This window comes from Sylvia atricapilla, chromosome 6 (genome assembly GCF_009819655.1).
Source record: "Sylvia atricapilla isolate bSylAtr1 chromosome 6, bSylAtr1.pri, whole genome shotgun sequence".
In the NCBI taxonomy this organism is placed as follows: domain Eukaryota; kingdom Metazoa; phylum Chordata; class Aves; order Passeriformes; family Sylviidae; genus Sylvia; species Sylvia atricapilla.
Genome location: NC_089145.1, coordinates 41311205 through 41326926, shown reverse-complemented (window position 1 = coordinate 41326926; position 15722 = coordinate 41311205). Strand labels below are relative to the sequence as shown.

General features: G+C 39.1%; 1 protein-coding gene across 1 annotated transcript in view; it reads right to left on the bottom strand.

The window, feature by feature from the left end:
• Positions 1-15722, bottom strand: part of BRF1 (BRF1 RNA polymerase III transcription initiation factor subunit) — a 172115-nt gene that overhangs the window by 30374 nt on the left and 126019 nt on the right. Inside the window, exons 13-15 of the mRNA XM_066321644.1 lie at positions 13928-14009; positions 13774-13829; positions 11658-11914 (exon numbers count right to left, since the gene is read on the bottom strand). Of these exons, the coding sequence (XP_066177741.1) occupies positions 11658-11914; positions 13774-13829; positions 13928-14009 (395 nt within the window). The remainder of the gene's footprint in view (positions 1-11657; positions 11915-13773; positions 13830-13927; positions 14010-15722) is intronic.

Below are 15722 nucleotides of genomic sequence, written 5' to 3'. Positions count from 1 at the left end.
ACACAATGGGGCTCTGGGAGACAATACTGTCTACGGCTCTTTTTGATGTTTGGAGTTTTTCTAATCTCTTCAGGTTAGATTAAGAGAGAGGCAGCCAGGGTCGGCAAAGGTCAGCGAGATGAGGTTTATTTTTACAGAAACCTTTCCCTTCCATCAAAGATCTCTCGAGCTACTCAGTCATTTGCTACGAAGTTATTTTGCATTATACAAAATTTATGATTCCTTACAGCCTACACACACCACACTTTACATTCGACTCAGTTCGCTGGTTGCAAAAATGTCCAAACCTCAGTGGCTTTAAATCCTTAATTAGGCCTTTTTCTTTGTCTTTCTGCCCTTCATGGCTTCCTCACCCTCCTTATTTTCTTTTGTTTAATAGAAAAGAAGCAACTATTGTCAGCTCATGCTTTTAGATCTGCTGAATTTGTACAGCATTAGGTTTATTTTCTTGAAATGCATGAGACAGTCTATTTGAGCAATACAAGATAAATGTATGAAAGCCAGTTAAACCAAATTCTTTCGTTACCCCAATGCTTCGCTCTTGAAAAGGAACAGTAATATTTCAAGAAATAACAGGAAAATGAAAATAAGAATGGATAAAAAGTATCTCTATTCCTACAGGGATTTATGGAAATTTACGGTATATATACTCTGGACTTTTCCCATGATGAGACAAAAGCTTTCTCACCAAGTTTCTCTCTTGTACCTTCGGAGTAATTATATTCTGATTTGAAAAATAAGCTACATGTAATCTGATAGCAAGGCCCAACAATTTTTTATATTCCAGATTTCGCAGGGGTCAAAATCACATTTGAACCAGATTGTAGGCAAAGCAAGTTCTCAACTCACCACTGCCTTTAGACAGTTTTTGAGGTGGGGCAACAAATGAACATGCTGGCAAACAGTAATTTTTTTGCACTGTCACAGCACTGAGAGGCATTGATGATCCTAATCCCCTGGACACTGTCCAGAGGTGGAGGAGAAAGCTCAGAAGGTACAGCCTGACATGGGAACAACCAGACAAATCCCACAGTAGGCACCATCAGTGATACGAGCAACCCAAGCTGCTCTCCCAACCACCTTGTTCCACAAACAATCCACACAAAGGAGTTCACCATTCTGCTGCTCTGTTCCCATCATTTTTCTCTGTAATATTTCAATAAGTATGAATAAAGTGCAAACATGTCTAAGACGTGCTGTATTTGCATATCAAATTTTAAGCCAATATTGCTTGCACACAGTTTATCTGGCAGGAAAAAGAACAAGCTTCTAAACCACCTTCAATTATGTAGCACCTTCAGGCAAAGAATTAACCCTAACATTGACTTTCTAAAGCCCAGATTGGATGGTCCCACCTCTACCTCCAGGAACAAGGCAGCAAAGTGACACTGCCTTGTAATAACCTGCTGCAATGTTTTAAACTACTCTGATTTCTGTCTTGCTTCTCTTCATCTGATAATTTGATTCATTGTTGACTTTCATCTATTAATTCATCAGATGACTGATTGATTCAACTACAGCTTTAATCTGTTGATTACCTCACTCAACTTCAGCAACAGCTTTAGTTAGGATTCCAAATTATTTTCTTTATTGCTCCATTATAAAATCCATGCAGAAGTGTGCAAAGTCATTTTTCTCTTAAAACTACTATGTTACCCCTGTAGACAGGCAAAGATAACCTTACAAAATAAATATGCCAGCCACTTCATTCCACTTCCAAATCTGTATGTGTGTCCTTCATGCTTCAGATTAAATATCTCAAATCACTCAGACAAAATATGTTGATAACTTCTTAAAAGAGCACCATGATGTAACAGCATATATTTCTTTCACATAAATATCACATTTATAACCATTTCAGAATAAAGAGGTGACAGACTACTGAATACATATCTGACACTTCTATTCTGCATGTGGCCTGAGAGTGCTCTCAATGTCCAACATCTTCTAGTGCTCCAATTCAGCAGGAAGATTACATTCAATTCGGAGTATAAATAAAGATTTAAAATCTATCGCACTGTGTCATGCTGTGGGCTGTTACAGCCTTGCTGTATCCTTTAAATTGTCTGGGTTTTGACAGCTGTTGAGCCAAGCAATGCCGGGAAGAGTGCTCAGGGCCAGAGGTTCTCCACTGCAGATGGACAGCAGATCCTGAGGTCTATACATGCTGTACTCTACTCTGTGTCTTTCTGTCTGGCCTCTGTGGCAGCACAAGTGTTCTGTTCATGGGCAAAACTTTGTGGGAGAGAAAATTATATATAAAAGTTGGTGGTTTCCCTCCATCACACATTGTAGGTCACAAGGAAGGGGCCTGTATGAGAGAAGAGAACGAGATGAGCTGCTCAGGTCAGGAAGTGTCCTCAGTTCTGAATACCCTAAACACAGCAATGGGTTTGTTCAATCTATGGTCTTGCAGCACTGGAGGGAGGGGAAAATGCTGGGCAGAGATTACTGACTCACAATAAATTGGAAATCCAACAACAGAAGAAAAAGTTAAATTTGCTGCATATATCTTCCAAGACCACATGTAGAAGTTATCTCAGAATATTTCAACCTAAATTTAGCAACAACTGCAGCAAGGTAAAATTGAACTCAGCAAGTGCACCAGCAGCATCACTGAGTAATGGAACAGCACTTACATAAATGACTAAGTTACAGCACACTGGCTGATTTAAAACCAATTATTGCGGATGTTGTTAAATATTACGTGAGCAAATAGTACTTCAAGTTTTGTAATGAACTGCTGCAACTTTCCAACCCTCTACCCTGCCATGGTGAAAGAACTGAGCTCCTGACCACAGAATGGCTGCCAGCCATCCCATCTGGAAATGCCTGCACACATCAAGGAACAGCAAGTTTTGTGTGACTGCCCCCCTAGCCTGGATAGTGGTCTTGGTAAAATAATGCATGCCATACTGCAGTGAGGGAAAGTTAACTTTTTGTTCAGTTGGCTCCTTTCCCTTCAACATTTTACAAATACTCACTGAAGACTCAACTTCATTGACACATCTAAAACACATCAGACATAGACTTCCCGTGGTCTAAACTGGAAAAATGAGCAGACATACACTGTAAAAATCAACAAGCAGACCCTGCTGGAAAAGGGGTCAAAGAAAAATCAATTCAGAAACCAACCATTTTCCACCCATGAAAAAAAAAGAAGAAAAAATAAATCAGAAAAATCTACAGACTGAGCACAAACATTTCACAGTGCTGAAGCCCTCTCAGCCACAGGACATGCACCTCCAGGGTTTGAAAACAATTCACATAACACTTCCAATTTTTTGTTTCTTCCCACTCTCCTCTTCCCTGGCACCACATATGACTATTTTTGCTAACACACTATAAGGTTCAAGAGACTGCATATACATATTTATATTATCTCCCATTAGGCCATTACTGAGTGTAATTTGGAAGAAAAAAGCTCACAGAGCCTTTTCTTATAACCAACCTGAAAATGAGAACATAGATAAACAAGGCACTCGCAATCCAACTGTCACACAACATTATCTTCTGGGCTGAAATTGCTCCTGTTTGGTTTTAAAATGCAAGAAGAAATTATTTCAGACAGACACCAAAAACCCCTCTGCATTTTTGTGCTGCTTAGCCACCCTCCCCCAGAATCCAACATGGGAATGACTTTCTTGAGTGGGAGGCAGAAAAGAAATATCCAATTTATATTAGACAAACAAAAAGGCTGCTGTAAAAATAAGGAGAGACTTGACCTGGGTCTTGGCCACAAGGTCAAGCGGGATCAATGCCTTTCTACTTTTAAATTGAAGGCATTCTAATAATTTGGGGTAAATGAAACAGAGCACTGGATTTGGCAGTTTCTTGTTATTCCTGAAAGACCCACACAAGTCTAGATGTGTCCTCAGCCAATGCTGAAGGGTTTATATATGTATATTTCTCAAAGGTTCTCATAACCCCCAGTATATGACAGCTCAGGAACACTCCTCTGCAGTCCCAGCAGACAATGCTCCCTTATCCTTACACTAAACCACATTCTGACAGCATTAAAAGTCTGTACTACAAAATTTGAAAGCTCTTAATAAACGATGTACAACTAGAGATAGATGATTTGCAGCATCACTGAACTTAAATAAATTGGTACAGGTCACATCAAGGAAACTTCTTTACATTATTTCTCCTATCACTAAGCTATTTTTTCTCCAACTGTATTTTACAGAGTGAGGATATAGGTGGGTTAATTGCCATACTGAAATTCTGGCATTTTATTCCAGTATTCAGAAACTAATGAACTCCAAACTGGGATTTTTAACAAGAATACTCATTTTACTAATATAACAGATGAGGAAGTATTTTAAGTTAGTTTCTCTTGACTCACTGGCAGAACAGGCATGAAAAGGGAAATGATTCACCTCCTACAGAAGGCTGGAAAGAACTAAGGGATGAAGGAATGAGTTTTTTTGCTAACTTCACCCTAAGAAACATGACAAAAAGTTCAGAGATGCTGGAATGAGCACGGAATGACTGTCAGCAGCAGCTCCTGCAGCAGGCTGGGGACACAAGCTGTGCCAGGCAATGGCTGGGTGGGAGCTCCTTTCCCAGTGCTGCAGAGCATAGGCAGTAAAACACTATCCATACATGTTTCGGAGTTTAAGGCAGCTGTATTTTGAGAGGTATTGAGCATGACAGATGTGAAATAAAAATGCTATTGTATCAGGGGAACTGATCTTCAAAATAGTCTGAGTAATCAGAATAAACATCAGTTCCTGACAAACACCTGACAGCTTCTGTAAGGACAGGTTTGCAGACAGTTTGGGGAAGGGGATTGCTTTGTTGAGGCATTTTTTGGTTTTGTTTTGTTTTTTTAAGAAAGAATTATTCTTTCCCCATCTTTCTGTCCTAGTTCAGTGTCAAGAGAAGTGAATTTCAGGGTGAAGTAATATATCAGGTTTGCTGTATCGTTGTCTGGACCCCAAGATGGTTCCTGCCTCCCAGTCTCTCAGTGGCATTTGCTTAACTCAGCATCCTGTCAAGGAGTGGTGTTACATGCAGACGATGATGCCTTTTTCCTCCTGTGTCCTCACTTACTGAAGAAGGAAAGGCTGCTGGTCATCACATTTCAGCGTCCAGACGTTAAAACCACACACGCTCCTTTTAAAACATCTTGGGTCAGATCCATTTCTCTCCCATCCTTGCCTCTGCTTTATCTCTTTATTACAAAAGGCTGCTCAGCTCACAGGAACAGCAGTAACCCGCAGCATTAGCCAGGTTACGCACTACAGGCTTGAGCAGATCCACTCCTCAAATCAACTGTGAACAAGCAAACTCAAGTGTCAGCTCCTTTCAAGGTCATTCGGGAGGTTCTCCCCCGAAGAGCTAACTTTAATAAGGAGATGAATGACTTAAAAGGCAGAACCTTGGAAGCCTTGAATTCATTTTTTTCCCTTGGCTTAGCTTTTTGTAAATAAAATACTAAACATAATTGTTATAAGCTTGCCCCTCTAAAAGTTACAAGATTGGAAAATATTGGTAGGATTTATTTAAAGTGGAGGTACTTATCAAATGTCACCGTTTTCCTGTTCAAAATGAGTAATCATTTTGATTAACCTCTGATTTAAATGATTATATACCAGAGCAAAGCAGAAACACACATGAAATTACACTCCAAGGAAACTTTCAAAGCGCAGATCACATAAGAAAACAGTTATGTCCAAGTGGTTAGAGAATTTATTCACCATGTATACAATATTCAAACCAAAAGCTGACTCCACACACTCCCACATGTATCCAAGAATCACAGTCTAGCCTGAATCCTGCAGTCAACATGAGATTGCATCCATACAAAACACTAAATAACACCAAATAACACCTAAGATATAAAATAAATTCCTAACTACCATCTCAGCAAGGATTCCCAGTATCTTCTGTAAGGAATTTTATTCCAGGTGGGAGATCAGGGTTACTCCTTAAGTCATGTATAAAAAAGAAGGCCTAAAGCAGCACAAGAAAATAAATAAAATGTAGTATCTCACTTTGAGTAATTACACATTAATTCCAAACCCTGTAACAGAATTCAAAGCAGAGAGAGACAGAAACAGGATGTCAAAAGTAAATTAGACAAAGAGCTGAAGGCAATTCTGAAAAATAAAAATATATGGTAGAAAATTAAAGCATATTAAGATCTCATCTAAAAGGGGCCATTTGTAGAGAGAACAGCCACCAAAGCCAGCATGGAAAAGACTCTCAAAAAGCTTCATGTCCACCAAACACAGGGGTCTGTCCCTCTTCAAGGAGCTCTGCCTCATCATCAATTGCCACCCTGCAGGACTGGCTGCAGACAACCACCAGACTCCACTGCACCACTTGCAGACAAGGAGCTTTTAAGATACCCATTCCCAAACTTTTAAACTATTACTGTAATGCCATTTTTCTTAACAAAGAAGGTTCTGAACCAACAACTCTCTTCTTGACACAGTGAATCAAAAGTGCTCTAACTTCTATAATCACCTGGTTTAACTAATACAAAGGTTTCAAGAGGCTCAGGAATCATTATTCAAGCTGAGCTTTGTTTCATGCTGTTTTGGATTTGCCTCAGTCATTTGGGAAGCATGAGCTGATGCTCCTCACCTCCACAAATACCAGTCTCATAATGTAGAACTAGAATATTGTACATTGAAAAACACATTTCCTTTGGTTTTATAAAAATCAACAACAAGCCATGGCCAATGCAGAATAAGCATTCACAGAATCATGGAATCATAGGGTAGTTTGGCTTGGAAGGGACTTTCAAAGGTCATCTAGCCCAGCCCAAGAGACAGCTTTCACCAGACCAGCTTGTTCAAAGCCCCATGCAACCTGGCCTTGAACATTTCCAGGGATGGGGCACCCACAGCTTCTCTGGGCAACATTCAGACTTGCAGCTGAGTTTGGAGCACCCAGCCTTACAGAGCAGTTAACTCCATCCTGGACACCAGAACAGGACAACTACAAACAAGGGTGGAAACTGGTGGAGCCTGCTGTTTCCCCAAGCTCCCTTGGCAGTGTGGCATTGCAGGCTCCTCCAAAGCATCAAAATTAGGCTTCTGCCCATATTTTCCTCTCCAGGGAAATATTCAAATTAGAGACAAGAAAGCACCAAGCAATTTATCAGGGTAAACAAGATGTCACATGCTAGGCTGCAGAAAAGCATCACATACATTCTCCCTAATAACGAAGATTTTTCTGGAGTTGAGACACCCGTTGAAAAGCTAACAAAAATGTAGCTGGAGCAGATGCTAACTGAAAATGTGCATCCTAGAGCAGGAACTTGAGCAGCAGAACAAGTCTCTGGTACTGAAAGGGCACAATTCCCAATACCCAAATCCCATGGCTCTAAAGCACAGGTGGAGCCATGCACCAAGCTCTACTGGCAATATGGATAGTCAGCAAATATAAATGAGACCACAGAGAGAATTTGGAAGTGAATTTTCAAATCTAATCAGATCTGAGATCACTACCAAGGGGTTTTGTCATAACAGGCATGATTTGGTTTGCTATTCTATATTCATACGGTTCCATTCAGAACAACCTTGTTTCATTACAACGGATTCCACTGTGCTTCACAGTCCTGCTTCATTTCTTCCAAGGAAAATTCTTCAGGAGATTAACCTGACACATTTACTCCCCTGATAATAGATCCTGTCTTTTCTGATATCATTACCAATTTCAATCGCATAGCAAGAAATAGGCTTAAAATTTTTTAAAAGTAGTGACCTGAAAGCTTTCTTGTTCCCACATTTTCTTGGTACAACACATTTCACTTCACATGTAATGTTGTAAAACTCGGCTCAAGTAAATATAAAATAAATTATTAAGCTTCTAACCAAATACTTCCAGTCCTAAAAACTCTCTTTATTGAAGTGCTCCAGCGCACAGCACAGCTCTAAGTGGAGTTCAGCTTTTAAGTAACTTGAAGCAGCAATTGTTCTTTTATTGGAGTTCAACATATTATTCTCATGTTTCATATGCACAGAAAACACTAGTGAAGATAAACTGCGCAGCTGGTAATTGAAATTAGAGTTGCAACATCTATTATGGTAACATCCACTGTGACACATCTCCAACACACTGGGAATGAAAAGGCTTCTGCATGTGAAGCACCAGTTGTGATACTCACTGCAACAAAAATACAATAAGAAATGAAATGAAATACATTTACATGGCATAAACTTTCCTAGAATTACTTGCATGGTCATTACTAGTGTTCTACCATCTTGACACATGAAATAAGTAAAACTCCAGTATAATTCTGGGAGATGTGTCTGAGGAAAGCACAGCTTTTTCTAGAGCTCAAAGAGTTCACAGTAAAGAAACATGTTCAAGACATCAGTTGGCTTCTGAAAATACTGATGTACGTAATATCTACCCACCTAACTGGGAGAAACCTGCATGATCTTTGGAAGAATTCTTTGAAAGTACCTTCCTCCCAAAATAGCAGAAATTACCAAATATTTCTGAGATGTCAAAATTAAGATTTTTTAATATGTAGATAAATCTATATTGTCTTTGAGATCCAAGTAACCATTAAGTGATTATTGTATCAACAGAGCTCTAATAAAAGGGCCACCAACTGAAAGACCATCCAGTTTAAACATAATCCTGGGACCTGTCTAGCATTTTAGCTCTTTATAAATTTCTTCCAAATCAACGACTTTTTACAAGACTGTAAAATTTGCCTATCATTATCACATCAGGAAACAAAAGCTTTTCAGTATTTTAACTGATTAACACTGTAACTGCTACTTCATGTGATATTAAAAAAGAAAAACCACCCAGAGATTGCACCCTGCCTGGTTGGGGTAACCATTTTTTCAGTGATATCTGAAGTCCTCTGTGTGGAAATAACAGCACAGACTATTTTAGAGGAAAAGGCAATTAGAAAGATGGAAATGAAGACCAACTTCCTATTTCCAGAGTGCTTCAGACTGTACACGAATATGAATTCTAAGACATGTGACAAACTTGGCTACATCATCTGTCCAAATCTGCTATGGTAAGTAAAATGACTGGCAAAAGGAAAGCAAGAAAGATATTTTTCTATATATATATATAGAAAAAAATTCCTTCTTTATACCATCACAGGAGCACTACTTTAATCACCAAGAATGAGTATTCGTTTCCCATCCCGTGAGTTGGTACTCCTTGTACCTTCTAATTGGGATCAGGCGTAAAGAAATAGCTCTTTAAAATCTGATTGCAACTCCAATAACTGAAAGGACTGGATTAAAGCCTGGTTATCCATGGTGCTACCACAGATCCATATAGCTGCTTACTAAATATTAAAATACATTAAAATACGAAATACTAAATATTTTAAATACATAAATATAAATATGCAGGCCTGTAAGTCACTACAAACCAAAACAATAGATGATCTTTAAGGTCCCTTCCAACTCAAACCATATGATCCCATTTCTGCAAATGCCTCCTGGAAAAAGACATATTACGTGCTTCATTCATTTTCTAACGAGCAATGTTCAGGAGTTTTATTATTATTAATTGCATATAAATTATCATGATTTTTGTATCCCTGGGAAAGTATTTAGCCATTCACCTCTCAGAGGAACAATGCTGAACAAAGGCAATGAATGCAAGGCATGTAAGAACAATGCAGAACACAGAAATTTATGCATGCCATTTAAAAGGCATGGCATTTTAAAAAATCAAAAGTATGTCATAAATCTTTAATTATAAGAGAAAAAAAAAGCCCAACTAATGTTTGTCAAGTCCTTGATAATATTTAAGCAAAAGCACTACCTACTTCAGGAGTGCAAAATCTTCTTAGCTCACTTATCTACATGTATCCTCAACCTCCTCTGAAGTGTTCTGCTGCAAAATTCATTGTATCCAAGATCTGTTAATCATCATCATCGAACTCTGTTATGCATCTTAAGGATGTACTTTAGGCTCTCAAGAGGAAAAATAAATATGTTTTATTAGATGCTTTTGGAAAATACTGATTTGTATTTATTTAGAAACCTGTTCAAGTTGCACCACTGTTAAATTAAATATTTATGGCATGATTTTCCAAAGAGTTTAACACCTGTTAAGAGTTTTACATGCCGACTTTAACAGCAGTTCCAAGGGCTCAACATTTCTGCAAACCTCAGAACTGACAATGTTGGGATGCGGCAAAGCAGCTTGAGCATCACTGCTGAGCTCTGAAACGCAACCAGGATTCTGCCTAGCCCCTACCTCGCACCCAGCATTGCATTTCAGACAACTAAACTGGTCCCGCTTTACTGGAAATACCAGAAATATCACTCATTAGTACCTGTTAACTGCAAATAAAGCATAAGCTAAATGCTGTTAAGTTAATCTTCAGTGCATCTTCCCTGTCCTTTACTACTGGGAAACCTAGGTATAACTCACAGGGGCGCCTAAAATCCCCAGTGAGTCAACAGCTGGGAAGCAAAGCTTTTGCTACTGAGAATGACAAGTCGAATGAGGATGAAGCCAAAAATACAGAATAAAGAAGAAAAGATGTCTGATATATTGTTAAAATCTGTATCTGGTGAATGGGGCCAGTGACTTTGGCATTTGGCTTCTCAGCCCAAACTGAAGCCTGTGCCTCTGGCATCACTGTCAAATGAAAAAAGGGGTTAGGTTTTGCCACCCCTATTTTACTTAGCTTCTCAGAGATTTGCACTTCCTATCCTTCCCAGCATCATGTTTTCAGGTGTCCCCTGTATCCTGTTCTTTCACAAACAGATGTTCTCTCACACCTTGTAGGTGGCTGCTTTCCTGCCCTCCCAGGTCCCTTACCCAGCTTCAACACATGCCTAAATCTGAACAACAGTTCAAAGACATCATTTTATATTTCAAAATTAAATACCAAGATTTCCTTGTGGCATTTGGCTGTAATTCTGGCAGTAAATAAACAGGCAAAAAAAACCACAAAACACCAAAAAAACCCCACAACAACATCTAAGTAAGAAATTACTATAGATCAAAATGATTCAAATGATGATCCAATGTGACTTCAATAAACCAAAGACAGATAAAATAGTTGAATTTTGCAGATTGGACACATCAATCTCCTTACACATTTTACAGCACACTACAAATCTGCCCAGCAAGTTGAGTATTTCTCTCATTAAAACAGGAGCTTTCATCACACTATAAAACATTTTCAAATGCAGACCAGGAAACCGACAAGCATATTTACTGTAAAGCTTTGTATCTATGTCATTAATTAACAACAAAAGTTTGAAATAAAACTAAAATAAAAGCTAATCAAAGCAGCTAGCTGTCAAAACAGGTGGGAACTATAGTTTTCAAATCAAGCAAGAAGGCAAAGCTTTCAAACATTTAGTGTCGCATCAGCTCATACAGACAACTTAAAGGAAGGACAGCAAACGTCAGGATTTTATGAAGAAAAGGTGTCTCTAACTGATAGATTCACATTTATGAATTTCCATTGATCTTGTGGGTTTTGTGGCATCAGGATGATTAACTCACACCAAAGCAGACCTCTGAAATGTGAACTATAAATAAGGTGTCACCATGACAGTGCAGGCAAAATAAATAAAAACAGAGCCCCGACATTATTTTAGCCTCAAACAAATGCTTCGGTCCCTGCATTGTCTGGCTCAGAAAGATACATAGACAGTCTCACAGACAGAGATATAAATGAACAATTGCAGTACCTTTTTCCCACACTGTTTACAGGGTTGGCTATATTCCTACTGGCAATAGATTTTCTTCTTGACAGCTTCTTGGTGTTGGTGCTGTCATCAGTGCTGTCATCCTCTTTCTTTGGTGTGTTACTTCCTTTGCTGTTCAGGTCCCTTAGCACATTATAATTAATTTTACTCGAGATTTTCTTCTGTTCTAACATCTTTTCAATTGCCTCTCCTGCTGTGCTGGCTTGAATTGGCTCCCGCTTCTTTGCAGATTTCTTTGGCTTAATTAAAATATAAAATTAGTGATGTAGATACAAACAAAGTTTCCATGAAGCAGAGGGGCAAGCTGGAGTGCAGCAGTCCTGGCTCAGGTGCTGCTGATGTGGGGGATGCAGGTGATGTGCCCAGGCTAAGCCAGTGCTCCATCTCCTACCACTCACTGGGATCAAAGGGTCCCTTTTCTCCAAGAAATGAGTGTTTGCTTTTTTTGCCAAATGCCCCAAGAGTTAATTAGAAATTCTTTACTTAATAGAGAGAGAAGGATAGGCCATTTTTCACATATGAAATAAAAAAAAAAGGGGGGAGAGAAGTGCTGTTACAGGAACAGGAACCTCACTGCATCACCCAGCATGAAAATAAAACTTTCCCCTGCTAAAACTGCCTTTGAAGCGAGAGCGAAGCTGGGTCACAACTCCCCAAAGCACTGACAACTCTGTATCAGAACAGCTGAACTTTCATATCAAATCATATCAGAACTATGGAACTTCATATCAAATCCGAACACAGAGTGGGAAAGGCTCTACCCAACTCCCCCCTCGCGCTGAAAAGGGCCGAGAGCACGATCAGCAGCAGCTCCCCAAGCACAGGCTGGCATCAGGGACAGGGAGCAGTAGGCTGCAGACACGAGAGCACTGTCACCTGCAGCTGCCTTTCCCAGGCACAGGCTGTGAGCCCGGCTGATGCTATGCAGAGCCAGGCAACCAGGAATGACACCAGAGAACATTTCCAGCCATGTCCCATGCCTGGGTAGGTATGAAAAAAACCCCAACCCAGAACCTCTGTTACTCATTTGGCATTTTCCTATTCAAAGGATGGTTTTAACACTAAGCTCTGCAGGAGATTTATTTTTTAATGGATAATAGCCCCTCTGTTTACCTACATGGGTCAAGTGCTACCTTGAAATTGGAAAGCACCATATTAATCATGTTCTACTCGAGCTGTCAGAAACAATACAAGGTTAGAGAAAAACTCCTGTGTTGTCCAAACAAAAAAGTGGGTGTTTGGGCTACTTGGCAGTGCCAACGAGTTATACAATTTTGAAAATTGCTGGTAGACAGCCACGTCTGCATAAACGCAGGATGAATGAGAAACTCTGAAGTATAAAACAGTGTTTCATTGTCTGGTTTTGTTTTTATTGTTGAAATACCTAGGGGAAGCAGGAAACTCTGCCTTTCACATTAGTCAGAAAAAAGATAGAGGATGTACACACTAAAAACTAACATGGGTTTTAGTTGCATGTGGAAGATTTGACTTGTCACTTGCTCAATTACACAAAATACTAATGCTGTAAATCGTGAATATATGGCCAATTAGGCTACTTTAAACTGCTAAACATGGAGACAGGACATGCCATTTGTTAACATAACCGCTGCATTCTGCATGAAAGGTAGAACAAAATACCCCTTCAAATGACTGTAACAAGGATCTGTTCAGTTCTTCATAAAGAAATCATTATTGTAAGAGCAAAGAAAGCCACTGAAATTATAGCAAGTACAAACAAATTCCCCATGCACATGTTAAAAAAAAAAAAAAAAATCAGACATGTCTTAAAACCTGTATTTTAATAAGCAAGCAATTAGAACAGCAATCATAAATGCAAAGAGCTAGCTCTGAGTTTGACATGCACAGAACTTTCTCATAATAGCATTTTAAAATAGAAGTTTGGGCAAGAAAGTGTTTTTACTCACCACCTAAAAAAATACAGCCATGCAATTCAGTAACAGCTACATGTACTCTAGCTTTTGCTCCTTTAGTGGTGACCCGTACCATTATGCCCATACATCTACATGGAGTTGATCAGCAGATAGAGTGAATTTCCAGGACATTTTCAAACAGACACAATTAACACACAATTTAATACCTTGTGTTCCTTATAAATCCCAAGTTCTTTCTCTTTTGCTATTCTTGCTTCCTTTTCTGAAAGATGACAAAAGGGTAACCAGCATAAAGATTACACAAGACTGCATATTTCAGCAACACCAGCCAAAAGGCAAATTTCAGTCCTACATACTTACCTTTTTGTTCCTTCAAATAATCTGCATTTTCTTTCATCCACAACTCTGCTTTTATCTGAGCTTCAGCTTCATTAAGTATATACTAAAAGAAAAAAACAAATTTATCTACTTTCAGAAATCAAATTGAAAACCACAGAGCAAAACTGAACTGAAAAACTACCGGCAAGGTCAATCCATATCCCATTTTAAAAAATACATTAAAAGAAAACATGACTGATATAAGACAATCAGAGAGCATTTCTAGTAACATCTGAAGCTGGCACAAGCAACAACCTGTTTTCAAAAAGCAGTGCTTGGTTTCCAAACTATGATGAAGTGACCAAAAACTATCCAGGACTCATTATATATTGTCTGTTAATTATGCAAAAATGATCCTGGGTTTATGATCTTTTACAGATGATACAAGAGGTTATCATGACAACATGGCTGTCTGCAAGTAATTCTGTGTGTTGACGGTGGTCTGTAATTCAAAACATTCAATTCCCAAGGATGGGAACCATTGCCCTGTGCAACCAAAACAAAAACATGTGTCTTCTGGGTAGGTTTCTGCAAAGCTTTACACAGAGTTACTGAGATTATTAGTTCAATGGCCACATCTGCATGAAGGAAACCAGCTCAGACTGCTGGAGCTTTAGCCCTCTAGATTTCAGACAGTTGGGTTCAGTAACCACATGTAGACGTTTTGCAGTTAACTCCACCTTGGTAACTCCATTCTTTAGCTGGGAATGGAGCTGTAAAATACATCTAAGACTATTCAGATGAATCACAGAAATAAATAGACAGATAGGTAGCAATTACTTAATTGTAGATGACCTAAATGTAAAATAAACCCAGTATTTAGCACAATTATCAATGAAATAAAAGTTCTCTACAGATGATGCTGTTTGGGAGTGAAGAACAGCAGAATGGAGAGGATGAATTAGGTCATCCACCATGAACAAGACACTTTAATTTTAAGCAGTGCACCTGAGATTTGTAAAACTATGTTTAAGAGCAAAAAAAGCAATCTGAGGTTCCTGTGTCTTTTGGGTCTGAGCATCCCAGATTTTCTCCAAAGTAAGAGGTACAACTAGGATTTTGTAAGAAAAATAATTCCAGTCAAATGAAACTTATGCAGGGAAGAGTCCTTCCTCCCAGGGCTAAGCAGGTAAGCAAATGGCTGTGCAAGTCCTGGTTTATCAGACCAATATTTTCATTCTTTCGTCTGCTTCTATTAAAAGTGGGCCATAACAGTAAAATCCACTTTTTCCTAGCTCAGTTATTCATCCCTCTTAGGCTTTCAGAGAGTTCATAATCGTGGGCTCACAATATTATAGTCTATTGCCACAGAAATGAACATGGAAGTCATAAAAGCAGAGTTACGACTTCATCACAGAGCCTAGGAAGAGCAGAAAATGTATTCTTCCCCTGCGATTGTTTAAATTATGGACTGGCTATGGTGAAAAACCTCAGCCTTCCTGGTCCCTCCCTTCAATGTCTGCTCAGATAGTGAGACACTAATGCCCAGCCCAGCAAATCCTACCTCACAGCTCTGTTTTGAAGATCAGTAATTCCTGTGCAATCTCATCAGTCTCAGTGATTTTGTACCCCAAAACGAGTTTTTAGCACTGGCATTATGTGTTCAAACAGCAGTGTAAACCAGCGTGATGGCTGGAGAGGGCATCAGGCTCAGAGAGCTGAACCAGCCATGTGGCCTCCCACAAGCCCTCTTCCACAGCCAAGTGTCTGTCCCACTCACTCTCTATGTTAAATGGTATTTTTTGCTGCCACACAAATAAAAATAAATCTAGAAAAC